General features: G+C 61.5%; 3 protein-coding genes and 1 long non-coding RNA gene across 5 annotated transcripts; 1 reads left to right on the forward strand and 3 right to left on the reverse strand.

Moving 5' to 3' along the window:
• Positions 1–4104: 4104 nt before the first annotated feature.
• LCN8 (lipocalin 8) lies at positions 4105–7232 on the reverse strand. Its single transcript, XM_088018838.1, has 9 exons — positions 7154–7232; positions 6783–6860; positions 6475–6631; positions 6358–6442; positions 5456–5586; positions 4934–5004; positions 4499–4603; positions 4326–4415; positions 4105–4230 (listed from the first exon to the last, which is right to left on the reverse strand). Exons 1-9 carry the CDS (start codon positions 7230–7232, stop codon positions 4151–4153), a joined length of 876 nt encoding a protein of 291 aa, XP_087874964.1. The 3' UTR covers positions 4105–4150.
• A 1593-nt stretch (positions 7233–8825) lies between these two features.
• Positions 8826–13543, reverse strand: LCN15 (lipocalin 15). Its single transcript, XM_088018955.1, is given in 9 exon segments — positions 8826–8942; positions 10526–10592; positions 10865–10966; positions 12271–12343; positions 12346–12383; positions 12611–12681; positions 12757–12896; positions 13231–13284; positions 13287–13543. Coding segments are annotated over 8 exon segments (561 nt in total). The 5' UTR covers positions 13335–13543; the 3' UTR covers positions 8826–8942; positions 10526–10557.
• A 2020-nt stretch (positions 13544–15563) lies between these two features.
• Positions 15564–17274, reverse strand: LOC114201730 (uncharacterized). The gene is made up of 3 exons (XR_003607691.2): positions 17227–17274; positions 16764–17003; positions 15564–15684 (listed from the first exon to the last, which is right to left on the reverse strand). It is a non-coding gene; the product is annotated as an uncharacterized LOC114201730 (long non-coding RNA).
• A 1825-nt stretch (positions 17275–19099) lies between these two features.
• On the forward strand, positions 19100–21042 carry TMEM141 (transmembrane protein 141). Of its 2 annotated transcripts, none has more exons than XM_088018994.1 (5): positions 19100–19237; positions 19540–19606; positions 19808–19891; positions 20167–20274; positions 20812–21042. In XM_088018994.1, exons 1-5 carry the CDS (start codon positions 19184–19186, stop codon positions 20880–20882), a joined length of 384 nt encoding a protein of 127 aa, XP_087875120.1. In that variant the 5' UTR covers positions 19100–19183; the 3' UTR covers positions 20883–21042. The 2 variants fall into 2 exon arrangements, with proteins under 2 accessions (XP_087875120.1, XP_027953160.1); XM_028097359.2 differs by having other exon boundaries at positions 19101–19237; positions 20623–21042.
• The last annotated feature ends 1414 nt before the right edge of the window (positions 21043–22456 follow it).

Below are 22456 nucleotides of genomic sequence, written 5' to 3' on the forward strand. Positions count from 1 at the left end.
TAGGTGAGACAGAAAGGATGATAAGGAAACATACGTTGTCTGCTTATTTCTGCAAGAAGAAACACAGGAAGGATAAATCGGAGTCTAAAGAGCTTCGTCACCCACAGGGGTAGGCCTGGGAGGAAGTTAGACCCCCTCCCCACAGCATACCTTCTTTTATGTTGTTGTTTTTTTCCAGATTCATTTATTTATTTTAGAAGAGGAGAGAGAGAGCAGGGGGAGGGGGAGAGGGACTGGGAGAGAGAATCTTCAAGCTGACTCCCTGATGAGCTTGGAGGAGCCCGGCGGGGGGCTCCATCCCACGACCCTGAGATCATGACCTGAGCCGAAATCAGGAGTCAGACGCTTAACTGACTGAGCCACCCAGGCGCCCCTGAGCATACCTTCCTTGTGTAGCTTTGACTTTGGGACCATGGTAATCTACTGCACTCAATAATAAATGAATGGAATACAACTGTATTATAAGCAAATGACATAACCACGGGAAGGGGGGCAACGGAATCAGCCCTGAGAAACTTTGGATAGAGTAGTTTTTCTATATATTCTCAGCCTAAAGAGGAAAGGAGCTCTAAACAAATGCTGAGTTCTGGTTTTTCGGAGGCTTGCTCTCTGCAGTGCTTTGGGTAAGCAACTCTAGAACAGCTTTCCGTGCGCTCAGGGGTGGGTCAGAGGAGAATGGTTTTCCCAGGCTTGGGAAGGCGTGGGGAAAGGGGGGACCTCTCCGCTGAGAAGGTTCAACACCGTCCTGTCCCAGTGAGAAGCAAAGCTGAGTGCACCTGGCCCCCAGACCTTGGTTCCTCAGTACTGTTCTCTACAGAAAGGAACAGGGCTCCTTGGAGAGACTCTTCCAAGGTTGAATCACAGGAAGCACAAGAGGAACTTGGGTTGATTCTGGTCCCGGAGAGTAAACATGTGTTTGAGGAATCAGGGAACGTGTCAAAAAGACTCGGGGGCCATCCTGAAGGAGCCCCCACTGGACAAATCTGCACAGGTTTGCGTATCAAGATAAAAGACCGCAATATGCGATAATTTATGGAAGGAAGGAGGGCTGCCCACGTCCGTACTGACAGACAAGACACACGTGGAGGAGAAGTGAAGACCCAAGGTCCCCGGACGACGCTGACCAGCTGCACTGAGCCACGCTCTCCCAGTTTCCCAGCCCTCCTGAGCTCCCTGCGGACCTGCGTGGGCATCACCCACGACGTCCCTCAGCCTGAGGACCATGCTAACATTTACTTCTTGTACTGCACATCTGCTAGGGACAAACTCTCTGCACTTCAATCTATGTAAATTTAGCTTCATTTCCTGCAATTCCGAGTTGTTTGGGAGATGTGCCTCCACGCCTGGCCTCCGCTGGTAAACTGCCCTTCTCTCCAACTCCGTTCACCTAGTCTGCAAACCGCTGCTGTGCCTCACACGGCGATGTCCCTGGGCGTGGTGCATCTGTCCTGCGTAGGCGTCCCTGAGCCTCAGGCATGTGTTTCATGGAGTTGGGCATGTTTTGGCCTCTATTTCTTCAAATATTTTTCTGCCCCATTTTCTCTGCCTTCTCTTGCTGGGGTGAGTCTACGTGCCTGACCTCCCCCCCACGCCAGTCATTCTCTGCTCTGCTCCTTGGCTCCGATGATCTGCGTTGATTTGTCCAGTTCCCGGCCACCTGCAGTCCGCTAAGCCCGTCCAGGAAAGCCCGGGGCCCGGCGACCCCGAGTGGCATCAGCATTCTGGCCTGGCTCTCCACGCAGTCTCCGGCTCCGAGGGCCCTATCTCTTCCCACGTTACTTCCCTGTGCATTAGCTGACTGTTTAATTCTGCCATTTCAGAACGAGCTAGCCCCCGAGCCTGCCTTCCTTTTGTCCTTGAGCTTACATATGAGGGCAGAGCTGGGCCGATGTGTTCGAACCCCGCCCGCGGCCCTTCTGGGGACCACCTCCTAGTCTCCCACGCCCCTCGTTTCCTCGCGCGTCCAGCGGCCTGTGTGCTCACACTGCCTTGCAGAGGCCCGGGATGCCCTTGTCGCCCAAATGGTGTGGGCTTTTGTCGGGGACGGAACTGCGTCCCCAGAAATGCCACTGTTGAAGCCGTAGTCACCACTGCGGCTGAGTCTGGAACTGGGGCCTCTCAGGCGGTGACGGTGACGGGGTGCGGGGGGCTCGTGCGGGTGGGGCTGCATCTGCTAGGGCTGGCGCCCTTCTAAGAGGCAGGGAGCCCCAGCGATGTCTCCTGGTGTGCGGAGTGGAGGCCACGGGCGGGCACCGCGGGAAGCCCACCAGCCCCAGGCCGGGAAGTGGGCTCTCACCAGAGACCAGCCCTGTCAGCGCCCTGACCTCGGGCGTCCAGCTTCAGAAGTGTGGGAAATAAACCCCCGATGTCCCGGGGCCACCCCTGGCCCGCTGTACTCTGTGACGGCTGCCCGAGCCGATGGAGATGACTCTGTCCCCTTGCAGGCATGTCACCTTGCACTCCTTGCAAGCTTTGGCTGGACAGATCCGTGGAAAATCCAAATTGTCCCCAAGCACCCGTAATCTGTCAGAATGCAGCTTCCAAACATCCCTCCTGTGGGTCTTTTGGGAACTTGGCTCAGGAATCGGTCCGGCAAGTCCCAGGCAGGCCCCACCCTCGGGGCAGGCCTCGCTCCTGGCTGGACGCCTGAGTCTCACTGGGCTTTCTCTGCTCTGGCGGGGCCGGTGCCCTCCAGTCCCCCAGCACTGCTGGACCTCGGGGACCCCTCTCCTGCCTCATCCATGAGGCAGCTGCTCCCCAGAAGCCTTGGTCGTCCCGGACTGTGCTCAGAACCATGGAGCTGACACCCGCCCCACTTTCCCTGCCCTGACCAGGCCACCCTGGATGCCCTCCGGTCTCAGCCCCAGGTGGTGGAAGAAAATGGGGTGATCACACAGTCAGTGCAGATCATGGGGTGACAGAGTTCAGGATGGGGACCCAGACACTGAAGACGTTGGACCAACCATGCAGGGTGGGGGGGGGCAGCAGGGAGACAGAACAGCCATGACTGGAGGGCCCTGGCCACGATGACCGTGGGATTTGACTTTGGGGCAGGAGGGAGCCATGGAAGAATGTCGGCAGAAATGCAGCATGGTCCCCTTTCATCTGAGAGATCTAACCTGCAGCTCTGCTCAAGGGCACCAGGCCTGGGGCCGCTCAGGCTCTCGGGGAGCAGGGCGGTAGCCTGAGGATGACTGTGGGGCCCACACACCTGGGCAGTCTGGCCTGTGGGCCCTGAGCAGGGCAGGGCTGGGCATGACCCTCGGGTGGGAAGGAGGGAGAGGGCCCTGCCATCCTGCATCTGAGCTGTGCGGTCCCCGGGCCCCACAGGGAAGGAAACACGGACCAGACCGGACGCCAGCCTGGCCAGTGGCGTCCCCCCAGCTCAGCCCTCTCTGGGCAGAGGTCCAGCCAGGGATGGGATCGGAATGGCTCCCGCTCACCAGCAATGCTCTCGGTAGGCACAGACCACCAGAGAGTTAGGTTTGCTGTCACTGTCAGGACAGTCCTGGAAAGCACACCCCACGGCCCCACCCATCACCCCTCAGGCCCCGCTCCCCCAAGAAGGACACTCGGGGCAGTGGATTTGTCAGTGGGGTTTATTTGGAGCAGGAACAAGCAGCGCCCTGGGGGCCAGGAGAGGCGGGCGGGGGGTGGGGCGCGGAGCTCGGAGCATCCCGGCCTGGGCACAGGGATCCTCTAGACCAGCTCCTGAGACACAGAAGGGCAGGGCCTCAGGGCACTGCCTGACCTCCAAAGGCCCCTCGGGGCAGTGGTTAGGGCCACGAGTGGGGGCCCGGGCCCTAGCTGCGTGACTGCAAGCAAAAAGCCTCCCGGGGCCTCAGTTTCTCTCCCTACAAGGCAGGGTCACAGTCCCCAGTTCTCGGGGCTGTGCTGAGACAGAGGGGATCGTGCAGGGGATGGGCTAGCACCGTGTGGGACACGGGGAACCCGAGACGGTGCCCACAGGGCTGGGTGCCCACCCAGGCAGGATGTGAGTGCCCTGAGGCCAGAAAGGCAGGCGAGGGCCCAGCCCCCTCCCGTCCCTCCCCCAGCCCTGTCCTCGAGCCCCCAGCCTCCGGGGCCCCCCTCTGGCAGCCTGGCATCCACACCCTGGAGGCCCAGGATACAGAGGGATTCAGGACCCCTGTCAGGTCGGAAGACTCAGCCTGGGGGGCTCAGCGCAGCCCAGGGCACGGCTCACCTCCTTCAGGAGCTTGGCGCATCTCCCTGTGGACAGGGGTGGCGTGAGGTGCCGCAGGACTGGGCCCTTCCCACCCTCAGGGCCCCCAGCCCGGTGCCCACCCAGAAGGTCTGGGGCTCACCATGCCGGGCCACCAGGTAAAGCCCCATGTCCGCTGTCATCTCCCGGAATTTCCAGAAGCCTGGCCCATACTCGTCCTCCAGGCTCCGAGCTGTGGGGGGCACAGGGGCACTGGGCTGTGCGGGGCTATCCCCAGGAGGGGAGCAGCAGGCCCCCCCCCCAGGGTGCACTTACTGAAATACTTGAGCACATGGTAGTCCTTGCCTTGCCAGTGGAGGGACAGCCTCAAAATGGCATACTGTTCATAGTCTGTGTCTATCACGTGGATCTCCCTGTGGCCTGGCAGCAGGTGGGAGGGGAGAGACTGCAGGCATGCCGACAGGTACCGCGCGGCTTGGGAGACCTCCGAGGTGGGGTGTGGGGTCTTACTCCATCCTCTCCCCACCCAGCGCCCGGACCTGCCCATCATGCTAGGCATGGGGGGAGGGGGACGTGTAGAGCAGCCCTTGAAGGATGACTTACTTGTGTTAAGAGAATGGGAGCATCTGGGGCATGAGGAGGAGTGCAGGGAACAGCATGGGGAACAGCATAGGAAAAATAGCAAGGCCAAGTGTAGCTGGTATGCAGGGCCAGGGGGTTGAAACCATAGCAACAGGCAAGGGTTCTTACCAGGAAAAACGAATGTCCCCGAAACATCTATTTCTGAGCTCACTATTTTTTCTGTCTCACAACTTCCTGAGCTGAAAGGCAGCAACGTGCTCATCAAGGAAATGCCAGCCTGCATTCTTTCTGCCGGGCACATCCCGGGGGGTGTAGAGAGGGGAATGTATCCTCAGAAAGGGCTCCAGCAGTGTGTCTGTCCCCAGGAGAGCCTGGGCCAGAATGAGGGTGGTGGAGGTGCAGAGCGGGGACCTCCAGAGAGCCCTGTGCCCACTTTTCTTTCTTATAACTTAATGGGACTTTATCAAAACTCTACGCTTATTTTTGGGAGAATTGAAGGTCTGGGGCAGATCTACATGTGGCAGCACCAGGAGCCTGGGGGGGGGGGGTTGGTGCTGGGAATGGGAGTCAAGGTCTTGGCTTTGGACACAGGGAGGACACCACAGCTGCAGGGGTGCAGCCGGACTGCTTCCAGGCACTCGGCCTCACATACCTGTTCCTACCAGGGCTCCCGGGGGAGGGACCCCTCACCTGTTATACGCAGCCTTCACAATCAGCTCATGTCCACTCAAGGTCAGGAACAAGGCTTCCAGCCTCTTTGGGGTCTTCAGTGCCAGGTTTTGGCTGGAGGCCACACCAACTTCCCGCCAGAATCCCACAATCTAGAGAGAGAAGCCAGAGCCCCGTCCGACATGGCAGACCCACCCAGGGCCCCCGAGCAGGGTGCCAGGGGTCCGTGAAATGTCAGCAAGTCTTTGTGGCAAAGCAGCGGTCACCATCCTTCTGAGGAGCCCCTCCAGCCCATCAGACAGCAGTGCACCGTCCCTGGGGCCAGGACGCGAGGGGCAGCAGTGGTTGGGGCCCGAGAGAGGAGGCAGCGGCCAGCAGCCCTTGTCACCCACGGAGGGTACAGCTTCGCCCCCACACTGGGACCTGGGGTAGAGAACTCCCACCTTCTGAAATCCACCCACAGCCCAGAACTTCCATCTGAAACCTGGAAACCGATTGTTTTGCAAGAGAAAAGAATACATGTCCCCAGTACGTGTCATCCCTGAGCCTTCTGACGTGCTCCCAGCTCGGCTGCCAGCGCAGACCTGTGAAGAAGGACCTGGGGCCCCAGACGAGCTCCCCGCACTGGGAAAGCATCCTCTGGTCGCCACACTGTGCGGCACCCTGGGAGCTGGTACAGCAGGGCTGCTCCCAGGCACTTGGCCTGTTCCTACCGGAGCTCCTGGGGGACGGACCCCAATGATCCAGGAGCAGGAGGTGGCCACACTGAGCCCCGGTCCCTGGAGATCCTGGAGGACCAGCCTGCCTGCCCAAGGGAGACCCTCAGGGAGGGCTCTGGCCCTGCAGGTCCCTGGGCACTTGCTCTCACACCCCCTCTCCAGGACAGGGGTGACCAGCCAGGCTGGGCTCAGAGCCTCAGCCACCTGCTCTGTCCAGGCTGACCTGGGTGGGTCCTGGGGCCCCTGATGTAGCTGCTGTGGCATCAGCTGGGGGTTGGAGGGACAGGGGGGCGGTGGCTGGAGTAGTTGGACACTCAGGCCCCTCCCTGTCCCGGCCTCCCCACGTAAGACAGAAAAGCCACCTTCTGCAGATCCAGGTCATGTATGGCTGTGGCCCCCTGCACCATGACGACACCCAGGATGGCACTCAGCAGCCCAGCCTCCATCGCTGCTCTCAGTGCCTCTGCTCCCCCAGCACCTGGGTTTATACCAGAGGAGTGTTGCGCAAGAATCTGAGAATGTCATCAGCACACGTGGCCGAGCCCGCTCAGCGAAACAGCTTTCTGCAGGGGCGCCATGCAGGCCCAGTGACACCCACAGCCGCTGGGGTGGGGTCAGCCTGCACGAACGCAGTGGCACCACCACCTTCCTGGCCTGGGACGACAGTGGACCCGGCAGTGGGGCGGCTGGGGACCACAGCTCCAGGCCTGTAGGAGATGACAGACGGATATGGCGCGCCCAGGGCCCCAGGCACAGAGCTCCTTCCTCACGGGGCATGGGCGGTTTTCAGGCTCTTTCTGATCAGTCTTGGGACAGGTGAAGAAAGGCTCCGAGGGTCTGGTATGGCTGGCTGAGGCAGCACTGAGCTGGGGGAGAATGAGGGGTCTCCTCTTCCTGGGGAGGTCCCCACAGGGAGGCGAAGCTTGGGAGCAGCATGGGAGAGGCACAGAGGCCCCTGGGAGACAGAGGTGGGGGCCACATCTCAGGGACCTCTGCGCACACTGGGGAGCCACCTTCCTGTGGCCCATGTCCCCGTCCACCGTGACCATACCCAGCCCCGCCCCCAGGCCAGGCCCCATGCCCGACCTCCCCTGGACTCACTCAGGCCTCCCACACACAGCCGGGTACGACCCACAGCCCAGAAGGCCGGCCTGAGAGGGACCCTGTCTTCCTGACCCACCGACCTGATGCACACAGCCAGGACATGAGCCAGGGTGGTGGGAGGCCAGAGCCGGCTCTTCCCCAGCTGGGCCCCCCCCCCGACAGATTTTATCCCGACAATAAGCACGGCAAGAGCAGGTGGGCTTCGGGGACAGCAGCCCTGGCCCGGCCAGCTGTGCAGCTCAGGGCAAGCTGTGAGCCTTGGTTTCCCATCTGTAATGGCCACAAAGCAGGGGGACAGGTGCCATGTGGCCAGGAGGGGTCTGAGGGTGCCCAGAGCAGCTCCTGCCCAGATCAGCATCCCTGGGTCTTGACCAGTAAGAGGCAACCTTCCCAGCTTCAGAGCCAGAAAAGTGCACCCTGCAACGGCTCCAGGCTTGGTCAGCTAAAGGGGAGCTCCCCCCACCAGGGGGACTGGCCACCTCGGATCCTGGGTGCTGCACTGCCCTCCCACAAAGGCTGTCAGTTTAGGGTCAGGCACGGGGGGAAAGGTCAGGCCAGGACAGGGAGGCCCAGAGCTGGCCAGCCCGTCAGAGGCCGAGGGGGCCACCACACAGCAAGAACAGCAGGGGCCCCCCAAGGAAGCTGAGGACTGGCTGGTCTGGGCCCCAGGCTGCTTGCAGCCTGGGCTGATGAGAGAGGCCCCCCCCCCCAGGGATGTGCTTAGCCAGGCAGCAGAGGGAGGACAGGAAGCATGGGGGACGATGTCTCTGGGTGACCAGGGCAAGGACAGACGCCCCTCATCTGATCTGGCTGATTGCCTCCGGCTCCAGCCCTGGGAAGGCTGCTGGACACCCATGAGCAATGAAGCAGGACCCCCACCACCTTCCTGCCCCACCCCACGCCCGGCCCTTTGAAGTGTGTGCCCTGGACATAACCTGGACATGCAGAGCTCCTACCAGGAGAAGAACGGCAGTGGCCAGAGGCCCCCAGGGAGGGCTCTCTTCCCCACCAACATCTCATAGAGGGTCCGCAGGGAGCCCAGGCCCTGGAGCCTGACCACTGGGCCTGAACCTCAGCCTGGCCCCTTGTGGGCAAGTCACCAACTTCTGTATGCCTCAGTTTCCCGAATAAAGAATGCAGCAAGCTCACTGTGTGTATCCAGGGGTCCACTGTGGAGCATATGACATGCCAAAGGTCAAGGTCACCCCAGCGGCAGGAGAGAACACCCCCATGACCCTGCTTCGAAGCCCCCATGTTGCTGTGCCCCGAGCTCCTGCAGCCAGGGGTCTGTGCATGCCCAGCGGAGCCCCAGCAGCAAGCCTGGTCTTCACAGGGCACCCTGGCTCCCTGAAGGTGCTGTGAACCCATGGGCGACAGGACAGTGGCATTAGACGCCGCCTATGGGTACAGCCCCTTAAGGGTGCCACACTGGACTGGAGCCTCCGGTGCCCAGTGGTCAGTGTCTCCTGCAGGCCCACTTCCCTGCCTCAGTTTCCCCAGGAGTCCTGGATCAAGACAGGGCTCACTGTGCCTTCCCCAAGGGCCTCTGCAAAGAAGTGAGGGGCCTCTAGACTGCAGAATATGTTTATTGAGTGGAAGAGGGAGGTCTGGGGATGAAGAAGAGGGGGTGACCCAGGAGGATGGTGGACAACTCGGGACGACAAGGTCTGCTGGTCCAGCTCACCCTGCCAGACAGGAAAGGCACGGTCACTCCATGCGCCCACTCTCAACAAACACTCCTCAGAGCCTCTAGCTGCCCCCATCCACAGCAGGGTGCCCCCCCAGGCACACCAGGGGCCACTACAGCACAGCAAAACCCCCAGACTCAGCACCTGAGAGGGGGTCAACTTGGGGCGCTTTACCCTGAAAGTTGGGGCAGAGCACACAGCAAGAAGCTGGTGCTCATACTCTCCAAAGGTAGAACCTTCCGGAGGGTGATCTGACACATCCCTGCCCCCTCTCCTCCCACCTAAGACAACTGCCTGTGTGGTGCAGACAGGGCCAGGAGGCTGGCAGCATCTTCTAGACCCATGAGAAGTCTAAACAGCCCAAACGCCCCACTGGGTGACTAGCCAGCACAGCCAGGGAGAGCAGGATGCCGGGCGGGGTGCCGGGCGGGGTGCCGGGAGGGGTGGCGGGTGTGATGCCGGGTGGGGTGCCGGGTGGGGTGCCAGGAGGGGTGCTGGGGAGGTGCCGGGAGGGGTGCCGGGAGGGGTGCTGGGGAGGTGCCGGGAGGGGTGCCGGGAGGGGTGCTGGGGAGGTGCCGGGAGGGGTGCCGGGCGTGATACCAGGAGGGGTGCCAGGCACACTCCCTGCAGGGTGAGGAAGGAGCCCCACCACACAAACACAGGCCTGCCAGGAGGGGCCACAGGGCTGCCTCTGACACTTCTGTTCTTTATTGTTTTATGTGGGTTCCCAAACTATTCACTGTGAACTCCATAAGGGGCTGGACAGTTTCCTGGCATGTACTTGGGAGAAGGTGTCCCCAAGAGCCCACCCGCTTCCATGTCCCAAGGGCTCACGGGGACCCAGCCCTGTGACAGCAGTGATCCACAAGGTGGCAGTTCCCACCTCATGGGACCCTCTGGGGGAGACCAAGTACTCAGTTCCAAGGCCCAGCACCCCAGGGGGGGAGTCAGGCTGTGGGACACACAGCACACACTGGATTGACAGCGTCCCCCAAAATTCATGTCCACCCAGGTCCTCAGAACGGGACCTTACTTGAAGACAGGGTCTTTGTGGACGTGACGAGTTAAGGATGGAGATGAGGGATGTAGGGTGGGCCCGGCCCCCGTGACTGGTGTCCTCGTAAGAAGAGAGACATTTGAACACACGCAGAGGGAGGACAGCCGTGTGACCATCGAGGCAGAGGGAGCGGGGTGGGTCCACAAGCCAAGGGACGCCAAGGGACGCCAGCACCCGCAGAAGCTGGGAGAGCCCGAGATTCTGCCCTCGAGCCTCCAGAAGGAAGCAGCCCGGCCCACTGCTTGACTTTGGGCCTCTGGCCGCCAGAACTGTGGGGAGTACACTTCTGTCATATGTGGTAATTTATTAAGGCAGCCCTAGGAAATCAGAGGAGGCTTCCTGGAAGAGGTAGCATGTAAGCTGAGGCCTGAATCGTGAAAGTGGACGGCCAGGCAGCTGGGTGGAGGGTGTGGGGAGTGGGATCGTGGGAGGCAGGGTGCACGGCAGACAGGGCAGGTGGCCAGGGGCTGCCCACACCAGCCCTGGGGACCAGGATGGGGGAGCCACCCTGCCTCCCTCCTACCTGGGAAGGGCCGAGGTGGGTCTCGGCAGGTGTCAGGGAGCCTCCTTGCCCCCAGAGGAGCACATATCTGTGGGAAGGAAGATAGTCCTTGCGAGAGGCTGAGCTGGCCGGGATGCCCACAGCTTCCTGCAGCCCGACCCCTGGGTGCCCTGGGCCCTCAAATAGCCCCACCCACTGAAAGACTCTCCCTTCCTGGTGGCCCAAAACCTCTTCCTTAGTGTGTCTTGGGGGAAAGAGGGGGTTGTGGGCAGCAGCGGCTGGAGGGCCTGCCAACCCACCCTTACAAGAGACGCCACCTCATCTGGCTCACTCCCAGGAGTCGGGAAGGGGCCTGTGTACCTGACTTGGGCACCATGACCATCACGTCGTCCAGGAGCCCTACGGTGGGGCAGAAGTCCCGGAAGATCTTCACAGCTTGGGGACTTGCTTCCTGGGTCCGGCCTGGGGCAGAGGAGGGCCCCTGTGAGCTCTGTGGCTCTCAGAGGAGAGGGGAGGGGGGCAGAGGTCTCCTGGGGCTCTCAAAGGGGAGGGGAGGGGGGCGGAGGTCTCCTGGGGCTCACAGAGGTGAGGGGAGGGGGCGGAGGTCTCCTGGGGCTCTCAGAGGGGAGGGGAGGGGGGCGGAGGTCTCCTGGGGCTCTCAGAGGGGAGGGGAGGGGGGCGGAGGTCTCCTGGGGCTCACAGAGGTGAGGGGAGGGGGGCGGAGGTCTCCTGGGGCTCTCAGAGGGGAGGGGAGGGGGGCGGAGGTCTCCTGGGGCTCACAGAGGTGAGGGGAGGGGGGCGGAGGTCTCCTGGGGCTCTCAGAGGGGAGGGGAGGGGGGCGGAGGTCTCCTGGGGCTCTCAGAGGGGAGGGGAGGGGGGCGGAGGTCTCCTGGGGCTCACAGAGGTGAGGGGAGGGGGGCGGAGGTCTCCTGGGGCTCACAGAGGTGAGGGGAGGGGGGCGGAGGTCTCCTGGGGCTCACAGAGGTGAGGGGAGGGGGGCGGAGGTCTCCTGGGGCTCACAGAGGTGAGGGGAGGGGGCGGAGGTCTCCTGGGGCTCTCAGAGGGGAGGGGAGGGGGGCGGAGGTCTCCTGGGGCTCTCAGAGGTGGAGGGGGGCGCAGAGCTCTCCTGGCCTCAGTGCTCTTCCTTGAGAGTTGACAGCAGGTCTACCACCCAAGATGGGACAGGTTGTGCACTGCACCAAAGTGCCTGCCTGGCTGGGGGATCAATGGGAACTGGAAGCCACCCAGAAGGGTGTCCTTTCCTAATTCACAGGGGGTATCTGGGAGATTGGGATGGCCTGGCTCTTCCCCAGGGCCATGTCCCCCTGGGCCCCCACCCCTCAGGCCAAAACCAGTGTCCAGCCCTCACCCCAACCTCCGTATCTTGAGGAGCCCCTGGCCCGCTCTGCCAAAGCCCTGGGAAATTAAAGCAAAATAGGACCTCAGCCCCCACTTAGGCTCTCAGGCAGTGGGTCCCCACCCTCAGGAGGCCTGAAAGCTGCATGGGCTTCAGCCCAAGTGCCTGGCCCTCAGAGGCCCCTCGAGCTGACTCCTACCCATCCGAAGAGCTGGGGGGTCCTGCCACCCCTGTCTGGTCCTTCTTGGCTTGAAGTTGGGGGTGATTGATGTGGGAAGGCAGATCCTGAGGGGTGGGGCTGGGGGGCGACAGAGAAGGTGGGGCAGGGCCCAGGTGGGGAGGAGAGGGCCAGGTGGGCGGTGACCAGTGGGGGCCCGAGTAGGGAGGGCGGGCAGCTGTGTGCCCTCACTGTGGAGCTGCACCATGGTGCTGAGCGCTCCCTCCAGCTCCTTGTAGATATAGACCGCGGCGAAGGAGCTATATAGTCTGTGTCCACGATGCGCACATCCAGGTAGCCCAGGGCTGCAGAGGAGGGGGCCAGCCAGCCATGGAGAAGTGTCCAGGGCCCAGACACTGACCCCACCCACACTTGTCCTCTGCTTCGGGGCTCAAGGGAAGGGCAAAAGGTGGAGGGAAGGAGGGGAGGGGCAGGAGATGGTGGATAGGGGGTGGTCCCAGGTAGAAGGACAGTCCATGTCATCCCATGGAGAAACTGTGTCAGGGGTCCCGGCAAGTAAAGCAGGACCTACCTGGGACTCTGAAGTGGCCCTCAGAGCCCACCCTCAGGTACTCAGCATCCACCTGGTGACAGCCATCAGCCCTGGGGGTGCACGGCCCGGGGCTCACTCTCAGCTGCTGGTCCAGCCTACCCCCACCCCCAGCCCACCACACTCACCGAGGGAACTCCATGTGGACACTGAGGTTGCCCCCCGCCATGGCCTTGATGGCCCTGGTGGACATCAGCAGGTGGTCCTTCTTGCCCAGGAAGACCTTGCAGTTGGAGACCATGGAGGCCACGTACCAGAGGCCTGAGAACTGCAAAGCAGCTCAGTGGCTGGCTTTGCCCTGGGACCAGGGCCACAAAGCCACATGGCCACACAGGCTTGTCTGGAACCACACAGCCGGGGGTTTCTGTGCCCATCTCTTGCCCTGAGCCCCTGTTCTGCGACCTACCTGGGTGGGTTGCATGACCTCGGTTCCCCCAACCGTAAAATGGGTTAGTAATTACCCCCACAAAGTTGTTTCAGGATTAAATGGAGAGAGGGTCCAAGGGTCCGAGGACAGCGCACTGTTACCCCATGGTGCTAGCATTTCCCGTGGGGCTCAGGCCCCACGCCCACCTGCAACACAGCACAGGGGCCTCTGTTACCTTCTTAGCATCAGAATCGGGCTGCACCAGGACCTCAGCCCAAGCCAGGGACACACCCAGAGCAGCACCAGTACCTGGCCCAGCAGGACACACTTCATCGCCATGCCTGCTCTCCAGCCCCTGGCACCTGAATCCGAAGCCCAGGAGGCCAGCCTTTATAGCCCAGCCCAGCCGCTGGGCTCCACCAAGGAGCAGTCGGGCAGCAGAAGGCACTTGGCTCTGGAAACTCAGCCCTCTTTGTCCATTGTCCCGCACAATCACCCAAGGTCCCCCACCAGCCCCAGGGGTCATTTCCTGGAGGGCTCCAGAGAGGCGGGCTCTCACCTCTCACCTCTCCCGATCCAGACCTGCCAGCCAGTCCCCAAGGACCAAGCAGAGACCTCACCTTGGCCTCCATCCACCTCCAGACTGCTGGGGCTGGCGGCCCAGGGCGCTTGGGGGTGCTATAGCCAGCAGGCCCCTACTCAGGGTCTGGGCCCCCAAAGCCTCACTCACTCCCCCCTGACAGGAGTGGAGTCACCACTGGCCAGCCCAGCCATGACAGAGGGGACATCAGAGGCCGGGGTGCCCCTCACTCTGGACCCCACCACCCCCTCCACAGCCACCAACTGAGCCTCCAGCGGGCCCGTCTGGAGGGCGGAGCTGAGCCGCCACTTAGGGTGGATTTTGGCATCACAACCACCTTATCAGCAGTTGCATAAGTGTGCAGCCCTGAGTGTCGCCAGGGAGGCGCCACGGGCTGGTGGGGGTCACTGGCAAGGCCTCCCGAGTGACCTCTCATGTGCACGCAGACAGAGCAAGAGAGACTCCCCTGGAGGACCTCCTGGTGGCCTCTGATCGGGGGGCGGGCATCCCAGGGAAGGCGTGCACTGTTGAGTACTCCAGATTGGAAGGGCCTACAGGGCCAGAGAAAGACCCACGTCCCCCAGCAGGGAAGGAGGGGAGAAGCAGAGGGCTTCTGAGTGCCTCCTGCTCTGGGTTTCAGGGGATCCCAGCTCTGGCCAGGTCCCAGAGTCACTGGGACTTGAAAATATTTACAGAACACGCATCTGATAAAGGACTTAAATCCTGAATCTATAAAGAACTCTCAAGATGCAATGATAAGAAAAACAAGCAACCCAAGTTAAAAAAAAAAAAAAAAAACAGGCAACAGATTGAAAAGCCACTTCACCCAAGACGACGTCCAGATGGAAAATAAACACGTGAACATGTGTCCGTGAGTCAGGGGACACGTAAGGCGAAGCCGCTTTGAGACACACCGCAGCTCTGGGAGCGGCCAGTCGCCATCCAGCAAGGACTCGCTGCCAGGTTGCCAGCGTGTGGCCGATTCTCAGAAAGGGACACACTCATTTCCTGGACAATATGACGATCGCACGCCTCGGTGTTCACACGACAGAAATGAAAACTTTGGCGAACCTTGCGAGTGGGTGTTTGGAGGGCTCTACGCACCACCACCAAAAAGCAGAAGCCACCAAGTGTCTCCCGTGGCTACCAGGATGACGGGCCCTCCGTGGCAGGAGGGCGTGGAAAGAACAAACCATCCACTCAGGTAACGCGCTTAGACAAATGCCGGATGCATTCCTGAGTGAGAGAGGGCTTTTCAGGAAGACTGCAGATGGGGATTCCTTTCTAGAACCTTCCAGAATAGGCCAGTCCCCAGGAACAGGAAACTGCCCGGCGGTGGCAGGGCCTGCATCTGTCTATAAACTCGCAGAGCTGACAGCAAAAAGTGAGTTCAGCTGTGTGCAAATTAGACCTCGCTGTTTAAAACGCATATGTACAAGCTACAAATACCTATGAAATCTTCCCCCAAACGCACCTCTTGGGTTGGGGACAGGAAGGCCAAAGGAGTGCCGAGTCCTCCCCACCCCACTCCAAGGCCAGAGCTCCAAGGAAAAGTGTGGGGGCAGGACAGACGCCCACACCAACCACAGGACCAAGGCTCAGCAAGGAGCAAGGGACAGACAACAACCTGCAGACCCCCCCCGAGGAGCCTCCCAGGTGCAGGGCAACCCCTCAACCCACGGAAGACACCCCCGCCACCAGCCCGTCCCTGACCGTCTTCAATGCAGCCCGGCCACCCGTTGGCTCCCTCTGCCTCGGCCACACAGTGGGCATAAATCTGATGCACCCCTGCTTAAAATTCCCCGGAGTCATCACAGCACGGAGGATAAAACCCAGCCCCCTGGCCCTGTGCCCTTCCGGCACCAGCCCGGAGCCTGCTGGTCCCTGGGCAGCTTGTGGCCTCTGCCTCCTCCAAGCAGACGTCCTCAAACCCCGGCCTATACCCCACCCCCGTCTCTTTCCTCCAGGCTTTGAGCTTAATCCGCATTTTCTCCTGGGTTTATTTGTCTCTGCTCCACACACTATGAATTCGGGGACAACAGGAGCTGTAACGTGGCCTGTTGGCTTCTGACTCCCCAGCTCCGGCTGCAGAAGGTGCTCCGTTCATAGCTGTGGATAAATGAGGGAGGAAAGCCGCTTTGGCCCGCAGGTCCCCTAAAACCCGGGGCCTCTGTACCATGCCACCACGTCTGCGGCCCAGGGCTTGTGTGGGTGGCATTGCCTGCCTCGCCCACGGCTGCAGCAGGCACTCAGGCCTGGAGCCTTGTCTGGCTTCCCTGCCTCACCCCCTCCCAGCATCACGCTGTGAAGGCCAAGGGGCACAGGTGTGGGGGGCTGCCCCCTTGCCCGGCAGCCCCCATGGCCTGCCCTGGGGTCTGAGCCTCGAGGAGGTGGCTAGGACTCAGGGGCTGGTTGGAGCTAGTACCCCAGCATGGCTCAGACCCAACACTTCCCCTTGGAGGTTCTTGTTCTGTTCCTGTTCACCAGACCCCCAGAGCTGCCCCCGTTCCCACTCTCTTGGTTCTCCAGCTTCCTGCAAGTCCAGGAGCCCCAGTACCCTTCCAGTAAACTCTCACCGGTTTAGGTTGGTCAGAGCTGCTGACCGTCTCCCCCAGGCCCCGTCTCTGGTCAGGTTCCTGCCTCCAGGGAGCTTCCTAACCCCAGACCCCTGTCCTCGGGGGAGGAGAAAGAATCTCCAGGTCTTCCGAGCCTCCACCCTGCTGACCACGGAGGGACCTCAAACTGCGTGGATGACGTCAAGGGCCCCCTAGCCCCCTGCCCAGTTGGGCTCCGCCCCAGGGGGGCCCAGCAGGAGCTGGGAGGGGAATCAAGGTTACTTTGTGCTGGCCAGGTCCCCCCCTCTAGTCCCTGGGGAGCCTCACCTACACAGTCACCCCTCTACATGCTAGAACAGGTCCTCCTCCCGACCCTCTGACCTGGGGTGCTCAGCTCTGCTGCTCTAAGCTCTAGGTTCCTGCCCCGGCCCTCAGGGTCCCCCGCATCCCACCCATGTCTGGGTAGCTGCTCTGCAAACACACTGTCCACTTTCTCCTAATTTGCATGTGCCCTCTGTGCCCTCCAGGAAATGGGCCAGGGCTGGGCACCTCTGCAGTGGGCTTCATGGGGGCTCCTACCCCTCAGTTAGCATCAGCACCCTGACCACGGGCTGCAGGCCACGGCGACCCTACCCCAGCTCCAGTGTGAAGGGCGGCCAGGACATGGGGTCCTGGGGTCGTGTGTCATGCGCCTAATGGCCGGCCCGAGAGCGCTCAGTCATGTGGGCACTTGCAGGGCTCAGGTGGTGGCCTCTAGGACCAAGGACCACACTTCCTGCCTCCAGTTGGCCTCTGGATGACTGGCAGCTGCCCTGCTTCAGGCTTTGGGGTTCTCCCGTGTGCTGGGCCTCCAGTTTTGTTGGGGCAGCCACACTAAGAATAAGGAAGAGGAAGGAGGGAGAAGAGGGAGGTGGGGCAGGGGAGGGGAGGGCTGGAGGGAGGGGAGGAAGGAGGAGAGGGGGAAGGAAGAGGGGAGGGGGAGAGAGCTGGGGAGGAGTGAGAGAGGGGAGGGGGGAGGGGGCAAGCAGGGAAGGAGGGGGTTGGGAGGGGTGGGGAAGGAAGGGAGGGGATGGTGTCCTCAGTCCTCAGCGCTTACCTGGGCCAGCAGGGCAGCCATGTATCCAACTGCCTGCGATGTGACTCTGATCTCAGAAGGACCCGGGGCGGGGTGGGGGGGTGCGGTGGGGAGGGGCGCCGTGTGTTGGAGAAGGGCGCTGGCACGCAGATTGGCCCAGATGGCCGAGGGGGAGGAAGTGGGGTGTCTGCACTTGCCGTGGGTCCCCTTCTCATGGAGAAAAACTGAGCTGTGAGGAATGGGTGCCCGCTCTCCTGGACAGGGCACAGCCAGGCAGGAGCGGGCTGACCCCAACTCATTAGCGAGCAGGCCGCTGTGAGGGACCCAGACCTGGCACTGGGGAGCAGCATGCATGGAGAAATGGGGTGGCCTGCTCTCCAGACCCTCGTGTCTCTCCTCTGCCTCTTCCCTCCTGGGCCCTGTCCAGGTAAGAGGGCTGGCTCAGATGCGTCAGGTCACGCACACGCACACCCTCTAGGCGTGCAGGAGGCAGGTGGTGGGAAAAGCAGAAGCAGCTCATCCTGGCAAATGGAGCGTGGACAGCACAGGATGGCCTCCTTGGGGTGCTGGGGAAGGACACTGGCCCGCAGCCCACTCTCCCCTGTGGTGTGCAGAAATGAAGACAGTGGGCCTGGGGGCTCAGGACAAGGCGACATCCTCCAAGTTTGCCCTGGCTCTCCTGGCCTTCGGGGGAGCCAGATCACGCAGCGTCAACGACAGGAGGAATCATCAGCCCCAGGCCCCACCAGGGAAAGATGTGCACTGTCCCTCCTACAAGAAATCGACCCCCTGCAGGTCATCACCCGGAACTCTTGCTTCTCTCCAACAGGCTTGGATTCAGAACAACCCCCCCTACTTCCTTCTTCTCCGTAATGTTTCTTCCCTTCGTTTGTTGGACTCGTCCGTGGTTTTGCTGTAGCTTGCATGTCCCGAATTGCAATTCTCTGCTATTCCCCAATAAACTCATAGTTCCTGGTAAAATAACTTTTATTTTTATTTTTTTAAAGATTTTATTTATTTATTTGACAGAGAGAGTGAGAGAGCACAAGCACAGGGAACAGTAGAGGGAGAGTGAGAATCGGGCTTCCCGCCGAGCAGGGAGGCCGACGCGGGGCTCGATCCCCATGACCTGAGCTGAAGGCAGACGCTTAACCATCTGAGCCACCCAGGCGCCCCAATAACTTTTATTTTTAAGGTCAATATCCTTTAGTGTAGGGCCAGAGCCTCAAAGGAGGGGTCTGGCCCCACCCAGAACGCTTAGCCTTGGCCTTTGGACAGGGGCTGCCCCCCACTCAGGAAAACTGCCCAGGCCTGGCCTCATCCCCAGGCCCGGAGGTAGCTGTGCCTCTCCCCTGTGGCTGGGGCATCCAGGTGAGCTAGAACCTCCCACAGGTCACACGACACAGTAGCCCATGGGATCTGTCTCTGAAGCCACGTCCACTCCGAGGCCCGTGCACCACCTAGGACGTCAGTGTTCTGACCAGCGACCTCAACTGATGCCCTCTCTCCCCCAGGAGACCTGGCCAGGCCCCAGGCTCATTCCCTTCCACTTCAGAGGCCACCTGAGTCCCGTATCCCAGACTCTCCACCATCACGCAGACCCTCGGCCTTCCCCACCCTCTCTCAGGCCCCCTGCCCCGCCTCGCCTCGCCCCTCCTGCCTGCTCGTCCCCGCTCCTCTGCCCCTCCTGCGCAGGCCCCGCCCCCTGCTCGCACCCGCCCCTCCTGCGCAGGCCCCGCCCCCTGCTCGCACCCGCCCCTCCTGCGCAGGCTCCGCTCCCTGCTCGCCCCCGCCCCTCCTGCGCAGGCTCCGCTCCCTGTTCGCCCCCGCCCCTCCGCACGTCCTGCGCAGGCTCCGCTCCCTGTTCGCCCCCGCCCCTCCGTACGTCCTGCGCAGGCTCCGCTCCCTGTTCGCCCCCGCCCCTCCGCACGTCCTGCGCAGGCTCCGCTCCCTGTTCGCACCGGGTGACCTGCTAGCCATGGTCAACCTGGGTCTGTCCCGGGTGGACGACACCGTGGCCGCCAAGCACCCGGTGAGAAGGCTGGCCTGGGACGCGGGCCCCGGGCCTCAGAAGCTGACCTGAGCGGGGCGGCTGCGGGCTCGGAGGGGGGTTACCCTTCTCAGGGAAGAGGGACCGAGAGAGGGGGGACCCTCCTGTTACGGGGATCGGTGCAACCTGGGTGGACATGGAGGCAGGTGCGATGTGTCCAAGCCCCCAGGGCCTCCCGATGAGTGGTCCCCTTCCTTACGGCCAGAGTGTGCCCGAAGGAGGGACAGGAGGGCCTGGGAAAGAAGCGGGAGGGGAACTGAGCCTTCACTCCTACCCCATCCCAGGGACTGGGGGAGTACGCCGCGTGCCAGTCGAAGGCCTTCGTGAAGGGCATCTTCACCTTTGTCACAGGTAGGCTGGGTCCAGAAGTCCTGGGGTCTGGAGAGACCTCACCCTCCTGTCTCACCCTGAGTCCCCAGCAGGTGGCGTCGGGCCGCCTGTTCTCAGATGCTGGGAGCCTCACCGGGGCTGCGGGCGCTCAGAGGGCGCCCAGGTGGGTCCCCCGCCAGCCTCGTGGACAGGCTGGCTGATGGGGACCTTGGCTCTTGGCAGGCACCGGTGCAACCTTCGGCCTGCAGATGTTCATTCGGAGGAAGTTTCCGTACCCCTTCCAGTGGAGCGTGCTGGTGGCCGTGGGTGGGTACCCAGGGCCTGTACCTACGGCCTTAACATGCACCTGAGTTGCCAGAGGTGATGCTGGCTCTTCAGCAGGGGCGGGTTCCCGCTAGGGGTGGGGAAGCTGTGGTCCCAGCATCCCTACCTCCTGGGATGGGGTCCTAGTTCTCCCTGGGAGTCCTGCCAAGCCCACCACCACCATCTGCCCAGAAGCAGCCTGGGCCCAGGCCCCCTTTCCCTGAGAAGTGCAGAGGCCCAGGCCCACAGCCCACTGGCCCCTGCACCCCACTCCCCAGTCACAGGCTCAGTGGCCAGCTACTGGGTGACCCGAGTGGAATCACACAGATGCAGCAACCTTTGGCTCTTCCTGGAGACGGGGCAGCTCCCCAAAGACAGGGGCACAGGTGAGAGTCCGGGGGCAGCGGGAAGCAGGGTCTGAGGCTCCAGGGCCAGAGGTTTAGGCAAGGAAGCCCAGGGCTCAAGGTGTAGGCTGGACAGGGCCTCTCCCCTGTGGCCTGTCCATCCTGGAGGGGCGGGAGTGGGTGGCATGCAACAGCCAGACCTTCCTGAGCCCCATGTGCAGGAGGGGTTGGGTGGCCCTGGGATGGGGGGGTGCAGAATCAGGAGTGTGGACCCCCCCAAGAAGAGTGGCCAGGCACCAAGCTGACTCACATCAGGCCTGCGTCCTTCTTAGTAGAGGCCTGGTGAGCAGCTTAGGCTGTGATTCCACTGTCTCCCTCTGCTTCCTACAGATCAGCTAGGAGAGCTCCAGCTGGGGCGCAGAAGACCTGGGGCCGGAAACTTCTAGAACATAGCCCTCAGGGCCTCCTCACCTCAGCCTCGCCCCCCCCACACACACACCCTAAGGTGACCCAACGGTGTCCCCTGCACACATGCATGGCCAGGTCTGCCAACCTTGTGCAAACCTTTCTCCTGCCCAGGTCAGGCCAGAGGGGCTGTCTCTGCAGTGGTTGGTCTCCCAGAGGGCAGTGAGAAACATGGTGGACACTGAGAGCTGGAAAGGATCAGAGAGGCCCTGGGCACTTGGTGGAAGGGACTTCTGCATGCCCTGGTGCTCTGACACTCCCTGTCTGACCCTGGCGTCCCCCGCATTCAGAGGGGACAGCTGCTGCTGGGGTTGCTGGATAAATAAATACCTTGCGTTTTCCCAACTGAGTTCGAAAACAACTGGGAAGCACATCAAAGCAGTAAGAAGATGAGAGACAAATGTCACCTTAGCACCATACACTGACACTGGGGCACCTGCTGGGGCAGCTCCTAACAGCCCCAGAATCAGACGGTTCCACAGGCCTTCCCACATGGGGTCTGCTTCCACACATCTAGCCACGGGGGAGCAAAGCCGAAGGTGTGCAGCCAGTTAGCACCTGGCCCCCAAGAGACAAGGCACAGGAAGTGGCCATGCCTACCCGCCTACCATTCCAAACACACCTATCAGGTTAAGTCACTTCGCACCAAGGAAGGAGGAGGTGAGGGTCGGTGGAGGGAGGCCAGAGCTAGTTTACTGGAGTTCTGTCCACAGGACTACACGCCCCAACTACCCGACCGAGGGAGAAGCAGGGATATGTTACATAACGGCTGGGTAAATCCATCATCCTGTACAGCTGCCCTCCCAGTCACACCGAAGGTACACAACACAGGGCCACGCTGCTCCAGCCCCAGCTAAACTCCTGCACCTCTTGGCCTAGCCAGTCATTCAGAAGAATATTGAGCACCTACTGTGCACCAGGGAATCGGTTAGTGGGAAGGCAAAATGACAGGAAGCCCAAGATAACCATGGCATGAGCGAGCTGGGGTTGGGGTTTACTTTCATGTAATAGTCCAAGTGGGTGATCCGGGGCTGACAGGTGGTCAAGGACCCAGGCTCCATTCAGTCTGCCCCTGTCGTCATGGCCTCTATTCCTGATGCACCTCATGGTTCCACGCAGCCGTGCCAGCTCCAGCCATCGCGTCTTCCTCCCAGTCACTAGGGAGGAAGACAGTTCACTCACCACTTGTGCTTACATTCCACTGGCCAAAACTCAGTCATGTGGTACACCCAGTGCCAAGGTGCCTAGGAAGACAGCCTTGTTCAGGGCAGCCGCGTGGCCCGCCAAAATTCAAGGGTTGTATATCTGAGGAAGAAGGGAGCACCCATACTGAGGGACAGTGAGCAGGCTTTGCCTGAGGCCCAGGGAGAACAGGGGAGGACCATGCCTGTGACTGGTCCTGCCAAACCCCTGAGGTCTCAGAGCGACGGCAGAAGGTGAACTTGGAGTTTTAAATGGGATTAGACTCACTTTTTAAAAAACTGGCAATGACCAGGAAAGCTAAAAGGTCTGTGTGAGGTCTTAGGCAGCATATGGGTGACAGCCATGGTTACGAACTGTGTGTCCCCAAATTTACATGTCACAGCCCTAACACCCAGGACCTTAGCATATGACTGTATTTGGAGACAAGGCCTTGAAAGAAATGATTACAGGAAAACGAGAGGGAGCCCTGATCCAGTCTGGCCCGTGTCCTTCTGAGAGGAGAACACAGACACGCACAGAGGGACGACCTTGCGGGGACACAGCAAGAAGACAGCCG

Source organism: Eumetopias jubatus, unplaced genomic scaffold, assembly GCF_037043125.1.
Source record: "Eumetopias jubatus isolate StellerSeaLion01/CBP00866 unplaced genomic scaffold, mEumJub1_p1.0 scaffold_15, whole genome shotgun sequence".
In the NCBI taxonomy this organism is placed as follows: domain Eukaryota; kingdom Metazoa; phylum Chordata; class Mammalia; order Carnivora; family Otariidae; genus Eumetopias; species Eumetopias jubatus.

Bases quoted from the DNA above. Each gene is read 5' to 3' on its own strand.
- LCN8 (XM_088018838.1), bottom strand. From the start codon at position 7,232: ATGGGGCCTGGCCTGGGGGCGGGGCTGGGTATGGTCACGGTGGACGGG. The intron at 5,005-5,455 runs GTGAGGGGTCCC...GCTGCCTTTCAG, and splicing joins GTGAAGGCTGCGTATAACAG to CTCAGGAAGTTGTGAGACAG. The intron at 4,231-4,325 runs GTGAGCCCCAGA...CCCTGTCCACAG, and splicing joins TTACCTGGTGGCCCGGCATG to GGAGATGCGCCAAGCTCCTG.
- TMEM141 (XM_088018994.1), top strand. From the start codon at position 19,184: ATGGTCAACCTGGGTCTGTCCCGGGTGGACGACACCGTGGCCGCCAAG. The intron at 19,607-19,807 runs GTAGGCTGGGTC...GGCTCTTGGCAG, and splicing joins CATCTTCACCTTTGTCACAG to GCACCGGTGCAACCTTCGGC. The intron at 20,275-20,811 runs GTGAGAGTCCGG...TCTCCTGCCCAG, and splicing joins CCCCAAAGACAGGGGCACAG to GTCAGGCCAGAGGGGCTGTC.